Here is a 14,622-nt window from a genome sequence, read left to right as displayed (position 1 = left end):
GATGGTTGTGCCCCCCTCCCCTCCCCCCAGGAGACTCAGCCCTCCGAACCGCCTATATTATAATCTGCCACCGAGTCTCTGCTGACAGATTCTTGGGTCAGTGGATGACAACACAAGACTAACAGAGCTGCTAGTACGCCAATATTCAATATTTTAGTTGGGTACCTGTTGCTTCAAAAGAGTGCTCCCCCTATGGTGCATGGCTTATAATTTCCATTTTAGGGAGTGGGGCTAGATCTGGCTGTGTGCCAGTAGTATACACACAGTTACTTTCTCACTTAGTTTTGTAGGGCAATCACATCCCAGCACTCCTATCTGCTATGACATGAAAAAGAATAAGTAAAAGTGCAGTGAAATGAACAGGCTGGCACTGTGCTAGGGGACCGCTTACACAGTATAAGATTATAAATGACATGTGGATGGAGAAGAAAGGAAACAACAGCAGCACACCAAGGAGGGGATTACGCTATGCACTGAACTGCTCCTACTGCTGAAATGGGAAGGAAGCCTTAATCTACCTTACATGGACAGAACAGCAGCAGCATCAGAAGGAATGGGAAGCACTGACCTGTTACTGCTGCTAAGATGAGAATAAAACCTTAAAACAAATGTACCATTAGGTACATCGCTTTTTTTTTTTTTTAAACATGAGCAGATCGGCGTCAGTGCGGGGATCCCGGTGGCGTGGTACTTTTTTTTTTTTTTAAACCTCACCCAGTTCCCTCCCCTCTGTGATGCTGTTCCATTGATTTTAATGGAGCTGTGTCACAGCTCGTCATACTCGGGAGACCCCCCAGTGCATAGAGCTGGGTCAGTGCACTGCAAAAGAAAGGTGCCAAGCACCGGAACCATAAGGGATCCCCGCGCTGATGTCGATCAGCTCATGTAAAAAAACAACAACATTTGCTTTAATCTAACGGTTATGAACAGTGCAGATCCTCTGGGGGATGCATGCGCCTCAACATGCATGCAAGCAACCAACCCAGGAAAGGACTGTCATCTCCACCTATTCTGCACTTAGCATATGCAAAGCTTGGCCCACACTTCTTGTGTTCTTTCTTGCTGTCTCTGTTAGTAGAGATGCATTTTTCTTAACAACAGGAGGTAAAAAACAAAATGCAAAGGAGGGAGACACCCAGTGGCCAAGAATTTACTGTAGGGAATTATTTTTGGTAAATAAAAGGTTTTACAAATATATAACAGATCATATTTACTGGCTATTTTAACGCAACGGTACACGCACACACACACACATAACCATTATAATTTCTGTTTTTTGTAGGCTTGCTGAAAATAAACTCCAGGATAGTGATGCCATTTTGATTGCAGAGAGTCTCAAGAAAAACTATGCCTTGAAAGTTTTGAAGTAAGCATACATTACATTCATCAGTGACATCATATTCAACAATTATTATTGATTGTGGCTTACACCCAATGGATGTCTACATAAAGTGAACTGTCATGTCATTTGTGTATGAAATTTTTCAGGCTGAATGCCTTATAATGGCCAGTATGTAGGTGTGCCTTCAAAGACATACAGATTAGGAATTCAAATGACAACATCAAAATATGGTAGAAAACAGACTAGGTCTGAATTTATGTTGTTTTAAAGCTTGATATCAGATCCACCCAGGACAATACAAACAAGTTGTTTTATTATACAATGGTACAACCTTTCAGGATGGTCCATAAAGTGAATCTGTCAGCTGTAATGCGCGTTCCACCCTGCTGAAACCATTAGATAGCTGTTAGAAACATATGGTACATATGGAAACATATGGTACTTTTGGTACTTTTCATATATCTGTCTGTGCTTCCAGGACACAAAAATATGCCTTTGTTCTCCAGTGCAGTGTCAGTGAGGCTTTCCCAAGCAACTGATCTGCTGCAAGCTGTAATGCCTCCTCGCTTCCCTTCCCATTGCTGACTCTGCTAGGAGCTCAGCTTTCAACAGTCAGTGATGGGAGGAGGAACGAGAAAGCTTTCCAGCTTGCAGTAGATCAGGCTTGGGAAAGCCTTGCTGACACTTTGCACTGAAGAGTAAAATTATTTTTCTATATTTTGGAAGTACCGACTGATATATGTATGTCTCTGCACACTTAAAGAAGCTGCATGAGGTCAGAATCTGTGAGCTATTAGGCCAGAGACATACATATATCAGTCGGTACTTCCAGAATATAGAAAAATAATTTTACTCTTCAGTGCAAAGTGTCAGCAAGGCTTTCCCAAGCCTGATCTACTGCAAGCTGGAAAGCTTCCTCGTTCCTCCTCCCATCACTGACTGTTGAAAGCTGAGCTCCTAGCAGAGTCAGCAATGGGAAGGGAAGCGAGGAGGCATTACAGCTTGCAGCAGATCAGTTGCTTGGGAAAGCCTCACTGACACTTTGCACTGAAAAGTAAAATTATTTTTTTATATTCTGGAAGTACCGACTGATATATGTATGTCTCTGGCCTAATAGCTCACAGATTCTGACCTCATGCAGCTTCTTTAAGTGTGCAAAGTGTGTTACAAATGTATTCTGCACAACATTTGGAAAATTATCCCTAGTCAAAGACGGTCAAAGTCCCAATCTATATCCTTTATATTTGTTCACGAACCACCCAAATCTAACTGTAGTAATAATTTAACCATAACTTTAAATAACAAGGTGCTAATAATTTTCGTAACACGATTTTTCTCTTGTATGTTTCAATAAGTTACTCAGGAAAATGAGTAATAGTGTTGCTTCCTTTACCAAACCAATCCACTCCCTCTCTGTGGTTTGGCAAGTAAGCCTAGGTCTACTCTCCAATGATTCTGAACCTCATTTAACCTCCTGGAATCAGCCCTCCAACTAGTCTTAGGCCAGTTTCACATGTAACGGATCCGCAGTGGATTTCACGATGCAAATTTGCAGCAAAATCCACTATGGATCCCTTGTCTGTCAATTTCAATGAGAAGACATACCGGCCCGTATGTCACTTGCATACTCACAGCGGAATGTCTTTCTCGCTGCGAGTATGTGACAGCCCCCTTAACCCTCCGCCAGTCGATACATACATTACCTGCTCCACGCTCTGGCTTGCTTTGGGGGTTCCCAGCTGGACGTCATGCGGCTAATCAGTGTGCAGTGCTGTGATTGGCTGAGCGGGATGTCCAGACATCGGGAGCCCCCAAAGCAAGCCAGAGCATGGAACAGGTAATGTATGTACCAGCTGGCGGATGGTTAAGGCCTGATGATCCGCAATAAATGTAGCAGGTCCCTCAGCCACTACATATTGATACAGCTGCACTGTATCTTACTAGCTCCTATTTGAGCCTTAAGGTAGCTTCACACACACCGTATCGCAGCCGATTTCATGCTGCGGATCCGCAGCAGATTTGATCTAAATAACTGAATACAGCAGATCAAATCTGCTGCGGATCTGCTGTGGATTTTATACGTGTGAATGCTCCCTTAGGCTATGTTCACATAGCGTTTTAGACCAGCCGTTCCATGACCCAGCTCGGTCACGGAACGTCCGGTCTCTGAAAAGATCATCTTTTTTTGCAGTGTTCTGATCCGGGGGCATCCCTATGCTCCCTCATCAGAACACTCCACTGCACGCTATGGAGCGAGCGGCCGGATCCACTCGCTCCACAGTGTGCACTGACATGGTTTTCAGTGAATAGCGGCCACAGAAAACTGACATGTCAGTTGTTTGTGGAGCCGCGAGAGATCCTGGCTGGAGCGTATACTATGTGTATACGTTACAGCCGGTATCCCATAGAACAGTAGGCAATGTATCTTTTCGCAAAAAGTACAGCCATTGTTGCCGACTTCAACAACGGCCGTACAAAAAGATACGTTGTGTGAACATAGCCTTAGGGTGCGCTCACACATAGAGGATCCACAGCAGATCTGCAGCAGATTTGAGCATACAAGCTTACTGACACAACCTTTACTCCACCAATGTAATTTTCTTCTTTTTCTTTTAATTTCAATAGACTTTCTAACAATGACTTCAGTAAAGCTGGTGTATCTGCCCTAGCTGAAGCGCTAAAGTCCAACAACGTTATTACAGCCATCTGGTAAGTGGTAATGCCATAGAGCAAGTAAATAAAATGTGTTCCCCATCCTTATTTGGCAAAATGCATAGAGCTCACTGGCATAGATTTATATATACACCTGAAACCAAAACTGTCTGGCTTTACCAATAGCAACCATAACCGCTATCATAACAGCTTTCATTTTACCAGACTGTGTGTGCTTCTGGTAAAATAGGAGAATCTGCTTTGCTCTGAGGCATTAAGGGGACTATGAATGCTGCTGTTGCTCAGGAACAGGGCCATGTATGCTGATGTGGACCATAGAGAGGCCTATTTGCTTTCCTTAGAGGACAGGACAGTGGGTGCTGCAGCGGGGCAGGGAGAGGACTGTGAATGCTGATTTGGAACATATAAAGGACTATGTGCTTTTCTTAGCGGATAGGGCAGTGGGTACGGCTGTGGCTAAGGAATAGGGCCGTGTATGCTGATGTGGAGCATGGAGAGGGCTATTTGCTTTCCATCTAATGGCAAATAATTACTGTTATTTTAAAACAATGGCCGTTTTGAAATAACGGCCGTTATTTGCCATTTGCCATGTGAACATAGCCTTTCTGTGTTGTCAATCAACTCCTGGTTTTGGTTGCAAAATACTGATCAAAATATTGAGCAAAAATACTGTGTAGGAACATGCCTATACAGCCTATGGCTATGTTCAGACTTCATAAGAGACCGGATGTTACGGAAAAGCCAGTCTCTGAAAAGATCATCCTGGCTGGTCCTGCAGTACCGGACAGATGATCTTTGCAGCCGCAGAGTTATGATGCGGGCACAGAACTCTCCATTGCACACTATGAAGCGAGCAGCCGGAGCCGCTTGCTCCATAGTGTGCACTGACAGGGTTTTCTTCGGCCGCTATTCACTGAATAGTGGCTGCAGAAAACTGACATGTCAGTTTTCTATGGCCCCGTGAGAGATCCCAGCCAAAGCGTATACTATGGGGACATTTATTAAGTCCGGCGTTTTCTGCGCCGTACATAAAAATGTCCCCGCAGCTCCGGCACTACGCCTCTACATAAATTCCCTGTGAGAGCTGGAGTAGGTTTCCTGCTTATTTTTTTGCGAATCTAAAGATAAATAGCGTGGACTCTGAGTCCGCGCCCCCCGTTCCGCCCCCTCAATACCCCCTCCCTGCCCCCTGGTGTACCGGGCGGAAAGTGCCCATTTGCGAATATTTAATTCGCAAAACGGCCATTTGCAAATAACATTATTCGCAAATGGGCACTTTCCGCCAAAAAATACGATTTCACAGCTTGATACATGTGCCCCTATGTGTATATGCTGAGGCCGGGATTCCATAGAAGACAAAGCAAGGTATCTTTTCATAAAAAGTACAGCTGTTGGTGCCAATTGCAACAACAGCCGTACTTTTACGAAAAGATACGTTGTGTGAACATAGCCTATGGCTGTATCCATGTTTTCCAGGCAGCCTTATGCTACGTTTACACAGATCAGCCATGGTAGGGGAAAAGGCCTGATCCTCGGCTGACCGAGTCTTTCAAATTAAGGGTGCTTTCACACACACCGTATCCAGGGGCGGATTAACATCACCATAGGCCTCGGGCTGTTCACCAAGCCTGGGCCCCCCACCCCACTGTAACTATGGCAGCACTAGCCTGGCATTCATAGTACAGGACAGATAATGTCATAAGGGCCTGATTTGTGCAAAATTGCCATATAAAAAACTGTGATTTTTTTTTTTTGCAAATCATGGCGGAAGTCTAGCCAGGAGACAGTACACCACTGAAAGTATAAGTCTTTTTGGGTTGTCATGGGCCCTCCAGGAGCTCAGGGCCCCGGGCTGCCGCCCGGAACGCCCCTGTTGTAATTCACTACTGATCGTATCCGCAGCGGATCCGCAGCAGATTTTACAGTGCGGATTTAATGCTGCATTCATTCATTTAGTCAAATCCGCTGCAGATCCGGTAGGTGTGAAGGCACCCTTATTGTTGTCAGGCACAAATCTTCCTGTGGAAAGTTATGTGTCCCCAAGAAAACTGACAGCACAGATATGTGTACTGTATATCTGTGCTGTCAGTTTAAAGATCACAAGCAGAGGGGAGAGAGGGGTTACAGCTATGGAGAAATTACCTCCACAGTCCTGTCCCCTGATGCAAGCCCCAGCCTGAAGTGGATCTGCTATGATTTGGCAGGTGAGGGAAACTTCCTGTGTCAGAGTACAGGGCTGTAGACCCTGCTATGCAGACCATGCCCCTCCTCCACTCGCGCTCCCACCCAGTACAGGGAGCTCTTAAACCAAAGCAATGCTCTTAAACCAAGTCCCAATTTTGAAAAACTGTGAGCTCTTAAACCAAAACACTCTTAAACCAAGTTACTCTTAAACCAAGGTACCACTGTATATATATATATATATATATATATATATATATATATATATATATATATATTGGTGCCTTGGATTACAAGCATAATTCATTCCGGGACCATGGTTGTAATCCAAATTACTCTTAAGCCAAATCAAATTTTCCCATAAGAAATCATAGAAATGCAGACAATTGATTTCACACCCCAGAAATAATGATTTCTAATTCTAAATACCATGTAAAACAAATGATACAAACATTTAGAAACAGCTGAATATGTGATATTATATGTTACTGTACATTATAGCAATCAGCATGTGGCGTATTAGTAAGTGCATAAACCTGAAAAAACAGAAGCAGTTTGTAGATACAGGATGGAGCTGAAGATCCCCATAATGCAGTAGCATAGTACAACAGGCTAGAATAGAGAAGCGGGGCTGCTGTTAGAGGTCTGTGTGGTCATATGACAGCAATGGGGAAGGGTTGTGTGTTCAGCATGGACCAATCAGGAAGTGAGAATCACAGAGCTGTGCAGGAGGACAGTGACAGAAACTTCTCTATACAGCAGCGTGAATGGCTGAGTGTGAGTGCAGGCACAATATAGCAGCAGTGTGTAGAGCTGAGTGTGAGTGCAGGTACATTATAGCAGGAATGGAGAGGATGGGATGGGAAACACAAGGGCTGACAGAGACTGCAGGAAGCATGAAGAAATGAGCAGGGCATATGTGGGCACATAGAGGGGTCACAGCTATGGAGAGATTATCTCCACAGTCCTGTACTCTGAGTAAAGCCCCAGTCTGAGGTGGATCTGCTATGATTTGTAAAGTGAGGGAGACTTTCTGGGTCAGAGTACAGTGCTGCAGACCCTGCTTTGCTTACCATGCCCCTCCCCCACTCTCACCCCCACCCAGCACAGGGAGTTCTTAAACCAAAGCAATGCTCTTAAACCAAGTTACAATTCTGAAAAACTGTGAGCTGTTCTTGCAAAACGCTTTCAATCCAAGTTACTCTTAATCCGAGGTACCACTATATATATAAATAATTTGTTATCACATGGTAACATATAGGTGGTAACTTGTAGGTAACATCATTCAGTATTCTTCATAGCTGAAGCAGGCTCATCCTTAGATATGGTCTTACAGCAGAACTGGCCCCTGTTTTGATCAAACATGTGAAAACCTATGATGACGCTAATGCAGTTCATTTATCAAGCAATGATTTTTTTCTCTTTAATATCTTGATCCTCTAGGCTCGAAGGAAATAAGCTCACAGCTGAAGAAAAGGAAACTTTTGAACATTTTGAACGACTATTTGTTAAGGGATGATCACCTTATCTACAGCCTGATCCTTCTTTACTCACTCAGAATATGGAAATAAGAAGAATTATTAGACATTGACTTAAGAATGTTGTTAAATCTAGGCAGCTGCTCTCTCCCCCATTCTTTACACTACAGCTCCACGACAGTATCACCAGGAATTTAAAACATTATATGAAGAGCTAATTTCCATGGAATCCATGAAGTCATTAAAGGAAACCAATCAGCCCAACTGTGCAGCTCACGGCGCATACCGGCCGTAGCAGCAGCAGCTTTATACCGCAGAAAATGAAGTTGTATCCCCACGCGCACGGCAGGATGAGAGGTAGTCATTTGGGTAGCTCCCCGCCCTTGTCTAGTCACTGCTCTTTCCCTGTCAGCGCACTTGGGGGGATGATTGACAGGAAGAGGTGCCAATAATGGTCCTCTCTTCCTGTGTGGGGCAATTAAACTACATTTTCTGGGGTATAAAGCTGCTTCTGCAACCGCAGCTGATATGTGCCGTGAGCTGCACAGGAGCTTTAAACAGTGCTGCTTTAAGACCTCTGATCTAATTCTTAACAAAAAATAACCCAAAATACAAAATGTCTCTCTTTGGCTAGGTTCACATCATGATTTTGCTATCCGTTTAATTTATCCTTTCTATGGGAAAAAAAAAAACGGATACAAAAATGGATGGTAAAAACGGATGCTGTTGTATGCCATACGTTTTGATCCGTTTTCCATTGACTTACATTATAAAAAAAATGGATCATAACAGATCCTTTTTTTTAACATTTTGTAACATACACAAAAATGTGGTTGACCGCGTTTCTTTGTACATTTTCCAAAACGGATACAGTAAGACGAATTGCAAAATCGTGATGTGAACCTAGCCTATGAGTATTTCAAAATATTTAATTTGTTGATATTTATGTTATATTTGAGGATTATAATTTTTAGACATTAGAACACTGGAGAAATATTAATAAGATGCTATGGACATAGTCAATGGCATATATACAACATGTACTGCAAAGTATGTATGAAGTAAAAGGTACTAAGCATCTAACTTATGTTTTCTTTGCGTCATTGTAGTTCTACATATTCTTTACTAAATATATCTTGTGCAGTGCCCCAAAGCGGGTGTCCACTGCTGTTGTCTCAACATGTTTAGATCAGTAGTACGCGGTAGAGGCTCTGGGTCTATAGCCAATAGAATACTGTTCCCGCCACCAGGTGCCACTGTACTGCTTGCAAGGCGAGGACTCTGAGCTGGCGTAGGTTTCCCTCCGTGCGCACACTGGTTCGCACAGGATTTATGTAGAAGCAGTGCGCCTCTACACATCTGTGAACTGTCGACGCTGCAGGAAAGTTTTTTAGGCCCGGCGCAAAAAAACGCTGAACTTAATAGGTGTCCCCGTCTATAAGTGTCTATAAGTATACAGAGCTTGTGTCAACTCGTATCTTTACTTCTACCAGCGTCCACGCTGTGCCTGAAAAAGTATCAACTCTTATCTTCCTTTTTCTGCCAGCAAGGCAGCTGTGTGCCATACAAGTACAAAGTATCAATGCTTATTGTGTTACCAAGATTCCTAAACTGTGAAATATATATATATATAATATATATATATATATATATATTTATTTATTTATTTATTTATTTATTTGTACTGCACTACAAAGTTTTCCTCCGTAAAGACTTTAACTGTTTAAGTAGCTGGACTCTGCACCTCTGCACAGTAACCCTACCTAAAACAAGAAGTGCCATGTATCCAGGGGTGGGCAAAGCTACCACCCTTGTCCACTGTGACAGGTGTCTTAGTGGTACTTCAATTAGCCCAGCTACATAACATCTGTCCCTCCTGGGCTCGGACTGGCACTCAGGGGATCAGGGGAATCCCCTGGTGGGCCCTACCCCTTTGTGGACCCCTGAGGGGATGGGCCTCCCTGTCTAGCAGCTCCAGGACAACATATAATCCTGCAGCACTGCTGCACATGCCTGTCACCTTGTCAATTACTACCTCTGTCTAGTAACCTGGGATTTCATTATATTATACAGAGGGAGGGGTGACTGGGGTGACCAGCAGCATGTAGTGTGCAGATTTAGCACAGCCCCTCTCCTTTTCCCTGGAACCATCCGTCACCTCCTCCTCTCAGACTGCCTCCATCTGCTTTATGTGCTGCTGCTGGCAGTCAGGAAACGGGAGGAGAGGAGGGAGAGGGACTGCAGCCTGCCCAATGTGGCCCTGGGGCTGCAAATCTGACAACATGAGAACTGTACCTGTTGCTTTCCTGTACCAGAGGTAAATTTGTGTGTGTGGACATTAACCCCTTAAGGACCGGGCCTAAAATGGCCTTAAGGAACGGAGCAAATTTTATGAATATGACCTGTGTCACTTTATTCATTAATAACTTTGGGATGCTTTTACCTATCCAGCTGATTCTGAGATTGTTTTCTCGTGACATATGGTACTTTACATTTCTGGTAAATTGGAGTCGATACTTTTAACAAATCTTTATGAAAAAAAACAAAATAACATGAAAAATTGAGAAAAAATGCATTTTTCCAACTTTGAAACTTTTCTGCTTATACAGAAAATGGTTATGCCACATAAATTATATATTAAATAGCATAAGCAACATGTCTACTTTATGTTGGCAGCATTTATTAAACTATCTTTCATTTTTCTTAGACAATAGAAAGCTTAAAATATTAGCAGCAAATTTCCAAATTTTCCATAAAATTTCAAAATCAGATATTTTTAGGGACCTGTTCAGGTTGAAAGTGTATTTTAGGGGACTATATATTAGAAAGCCCCACAAAGCACCCCATTTCAGAAACTGCACCCCCCAAACTCTGCAAAAGCACACCCAGAATGTTTTTTAATCCTTTAGGGTAGTCACAGAAATAAAAGCTAAGTGTGTAAGAAATTTGAAAATTTTAATTTTCTGTGCAGTTTGGTTTAATGTAATCCAATATCTTTCATAATTATAAACCTATTACCAGAGAAATGCACCCCAATATTGATTGCCCCATTTCTGCAGTTTATAGAAATACCCCATATGTGGCCCTATTGCGCTATTTGACACAAGCCTCAGATACAAAGGAGCGCCTAGTGAATTTCAACGCCTCTGTTATACTTGGTCATTTTTGACTGTACCACTTCAGGTTGGCAGAGGCTCTGGGGTGCCAAAACCTAAAAAACACCCCTAAAGGGACACCATTTAGAAAACTACACCCCTCAAGGAATGTAACAAGGGGTGCGGTGAGCATCTGGACCCCACAGGTGCTTCACAGATTTTCAGAACAATGTGGCGTGAAAAAAGAAAAATTTATTTTTTACACTAAAACGTTGTTCTAGCCTTCAATTTTTCATTTTCACAAAGGGATAAAAGGAATAAAAACCCAAAAACCGTGTAGCGTAGTTTCTCCCGAGTATGGAAATACCCCACATGTGGACATAAAGTGCCAAGCGGGCGCAGGACGAGCCTCCAAAGGGAAAGAGCGCCAATTGGCTTTTGGAAGCTGAATTTCACTGGAAAGGATTTCAAGGGTCATGTCGCATTTACAAGGCGATCGTGCTGCCAAAACACTGGAAACCCCCCACAAGTGACCCCATTCTGGAAACTACACCCCTCAAGGAATCTAATAAGGGGTGCACTGAGCATATGGACCCCACTGGTGATGAACACAAATGTGGAACAATGTGACGTGAAAGGGAAAATTTTCATTTTTTCACTTTCACGGCACAAATGTGCCCGTCATCAAGGGGTCCATATCCTCATTGCACGCCTTGTTAGATTCCCTGAGGGGTGTAGTTTCCAGAATGGGGTCACTTTTTGGGGGTTCCAGTGTTTTGGCAGCACGAGGGCTCTGTAAATGCGACATGGCGTTCATCATCCATTCTGGCCAAATCCAACCTCCAAAATCCAAATGGCGCTCCTTACCTTCGGAGGCTTGCCCTGTACCCACATGGCGCTTTATGTCCACATGTGGGGTATTTACGGACTCTGGGGAAATTGTTCTACACATTTTGTGTGTTTTTTTATCTTTTAACCCCTTGTGAAAATGAAAAAAATCAAGGCTAGACTAACATTATAGTGTAAAAAATGTAATATTTCATTTTCACGCCACATTGTTCCACATTTGTGCCCATCACCAGTGGGGTCCATATACTCACTACACCCCTTGTTACATTCCTTGAGGGGTGTAGTTTCCATAGTGGGTCACTTGTGGGGGGTTTCAACTGTCTTGGCAACACAGGGGCCTTTAAAATGAAACATGGCCCTCGAAATCCATTCCAGCCAAATCCAGCCTCCAAAAACCAAATGGTGCTCCTTCCCTTTGAAAGCTTACCCTGCACCTGCATGGCGCTTTATGTCCACATGTGGGGTATTTCCGTACTCAGGGGAAATTGCTCTACACATTTTGTGTTTTTTTTATCTTTTAACCCCTTTTTAAAATGAAAAAATCAAGACAAGATTAATGATTTAGTATAAAAAATTAACATTTTTTTACTCTAAATGTTGTTCTAGCCTTGATTTTTTTGATTTCCACTAGGGATTAAAAAAAGGAAATGAACACAAAATATGTAGGGTAATTTCCCCTGAGTACGAAAATACCCCACATGTGGACATAATGTTCCATATGGGCACAGGGCAAGCCACCAAAGGGACAGAGCGCCATTTAGAGGCTGGAATGGAGGATGGAGGCCATGTCGCAATTACAAAGCTCCTGTGCTGCCAGGACAGTGGAAACCCCTCACAAGTGACCCCATTCTGGAAACTACACCCCATAAGAAATCTAACAAGGGGTGCAATGAGCATATGGACCCCACTGGTAACAGGCACATATGTAGAACATATGGTGTGAAAATAAAAAATTCAATTTTTTTTCATTTTCACGGCACAAATGTGCCCGTCACCAGGGGGCCATATCCCCCCTGCCCCCCTCGTTAGATTCCTTATGGGGTGTAGTTTCCAGAATGGGGTCACTTGTGGTGGGTTTCTACTGTCCTGGCAGCACAGAGGCTTTGTAATTGCATCATGGCACGCCTCTAATGGGAATGGCGGCCATACCTTTTTAGCTGGGGAAAAGGGACCATTCTAATTTATTTGGGGGTATTAGGCCAATTATTAGTTTATAAGGTTGAAAATGACAGGTGTCCATCAAATTCAACCTGTGTTGATCCAGAGGAAGGCAAAAAAACCCTCGTGAGGCAGACGACAGTAGCCTCATTACAGGGGAAAAATTCCTTCCCGACTCCATAATGGCAATCAGAATAATCCCTGGACCAACGTGACCCCTAAAATAGGAATAAGGGACAGAATTTAGAAAATGTAGAACTCCAATGACGTGTGGTGCGCCTTGAAGCGATCCTGTATGTAGAGGCGGGGGTAATCAGGACAGGTGTCACACTGGAAAATGGCGTACTTCCTGATCCCCCTGTTACGGCACACTCTGCTCTTCTTCTGGGGTCTCCTGTTTTCCAGTGTAGGGGACGTCACCTGGAAAATGTTGCCCTGGTGCGATCCGGGGTCCTTCATATCCAGAAGCGCTGGGTCTGCTCCATGGCTGCTAAATATTAGGGCCCTATTACTGCTTCTGATATTTTTGGATTGTGCCGCAAGCTACAGTAGCTCGGGCAGCGAGGGACCAGAAGAGGGGGTGCTGGTATAAAAGTTATCACCGTAAAGGGGAAACCGCGGGCGTAAATGTATGCCCGTTTGCGTTAAGGCACGGGTTTTGGGGGCGTACACTTATGCCCGCGGTCGTTAAGGGGTTAAGTATGTATATTATGTGAGTCTGTGTGTATGCGTGTGTGTGTGTGCGTGTGTGTTATCTATGCATATATGTAATATGTATTTGTTTAGATGTGTGTAGTGTGCGTGTGTGTGCATACTATGTATGCATATAGGTAATTTTTTTTATATCTGTTTATGGTGTGTGTATTGTGCATGTGTGTTTGTACTATGAATGCATATAGGTAATTTCTTCATATCCATGTATGCTGTGCATTTTCTGTGTGTGTGTGTGTGTGTGTGTGTGTACTATGTATGCATATAGGTAATGTGCATTTCTTTTTATCTGTGTATGAAGTGTGTATATACTGTATTGTGCATAGTTGTATATAATATGTATGTACACGTTATGTGCACTCCCTCCTAAAACCCTCTGTCCCTCCTCCCCACCCTCTTCATCATTAGGAATGCCACTGGAACATTTTCTCCATGCTGAACACTGCACAGGTGCTTAACAATCCAGCCCATGTGCCAGGCTGACACAGGTGGGGAATAGGAGACAATCTGCCTGGAGCATTCCTAATGATGAAGAGGGTGAAGAGGAGGGACGGAGAGGTGGTGCAAAGTTCTTTTTTAGGACACTAACTACATTACCTGCTGAACGGACCGCAGGACAGATCTTGGATTAAAAGCAGCTATCCGAAGGTACAAGTGGTTTTGGGGTGTCAGACTGTGGGTACAGAGTCGCTTTAAGGAGTTTGGAGAAGCCTCTTTGACTCTTTTTACCAGAGAATTATAACATTTTCTATGCTATAGAAGCACAGACAAATATATTTCAAGTGTCACTGTCGTTAAATTTCTTTTTTTGCAGAAATCAATAGTACAGGCAATTTTAAAGGGGTAGTGTGGCATTTCAAAATTATTTACTAAATAACACACATTACAAAGTTATACAACTTTGTAATGTATGTTATGCTAGTGAATGGCCCCCTTCCCCATGTCCCCCCCCACCCACGCTAGATCCGTAAGTGTGATGCACTATACTCACCTGATTCATGTCGACCCTCGTCCGCCATCTTGGGACAATGATGTCATCTTCGGGAGGCCGGCCGAACCACTCCATCCGTCCCTCATGCCGGCCCTCCTCTGCCGCGTCATCAGCTGCTCAGGCGCGATTGGCTGAGCATAACTG

The 14,622-nt window shown here is 43.5% G+C and overlaps 1 protein-coding gene across 1 annotated transcript in view; it reads left to right on the top strand.

Moving 5' to 3' along the window:
* The window catches only part of NOD2 (nucleotide binding oligomerization domain containing 2), a 45,197-nt gene extending 36,482 nt beyond the window's left edge, over positions 1-8,715 (top strand). The window contains exons 9-11 of the mRNA XM_069965937.1: positions 1,283-1,366; positions 3,968-4,051; positions 7,640-8,715. Coding sequence (XP_069822038.1) covers positions 1,283-1,366; positions 3,968-4,051; positions 7,640-7,715 — 244 coding nt within the window. The 3' untranslated portion in view covers positions 7,716-8,715. The remainder of the gene's footprint in view (positions 1-1,282; positions 1,367-3,967; positions 4,052-7,639) is intronic.
* Positions 8,716-14,622: the final 5,907 nt, after the last annotated feature.

Source organism: Dendropsophus ebraccatus, chromosome 4 (assembly GCF_027789765.1).
Source record: "Dendropsophus ebraccatus isolate aDenEbr1 chromosome 4, aDenEbr1.pat, whole genome shotgun sequence".
Classification (NCBI taxonomy): Eukaryota; Metazoa; Chordata; class Amphibia; order Anura; family Hylidae; genus Dendropsophus; species Dendropsophus ebraccatus.
This window is presented reverse-complemented; position numbering and strand designations above follow the sequence as displayed.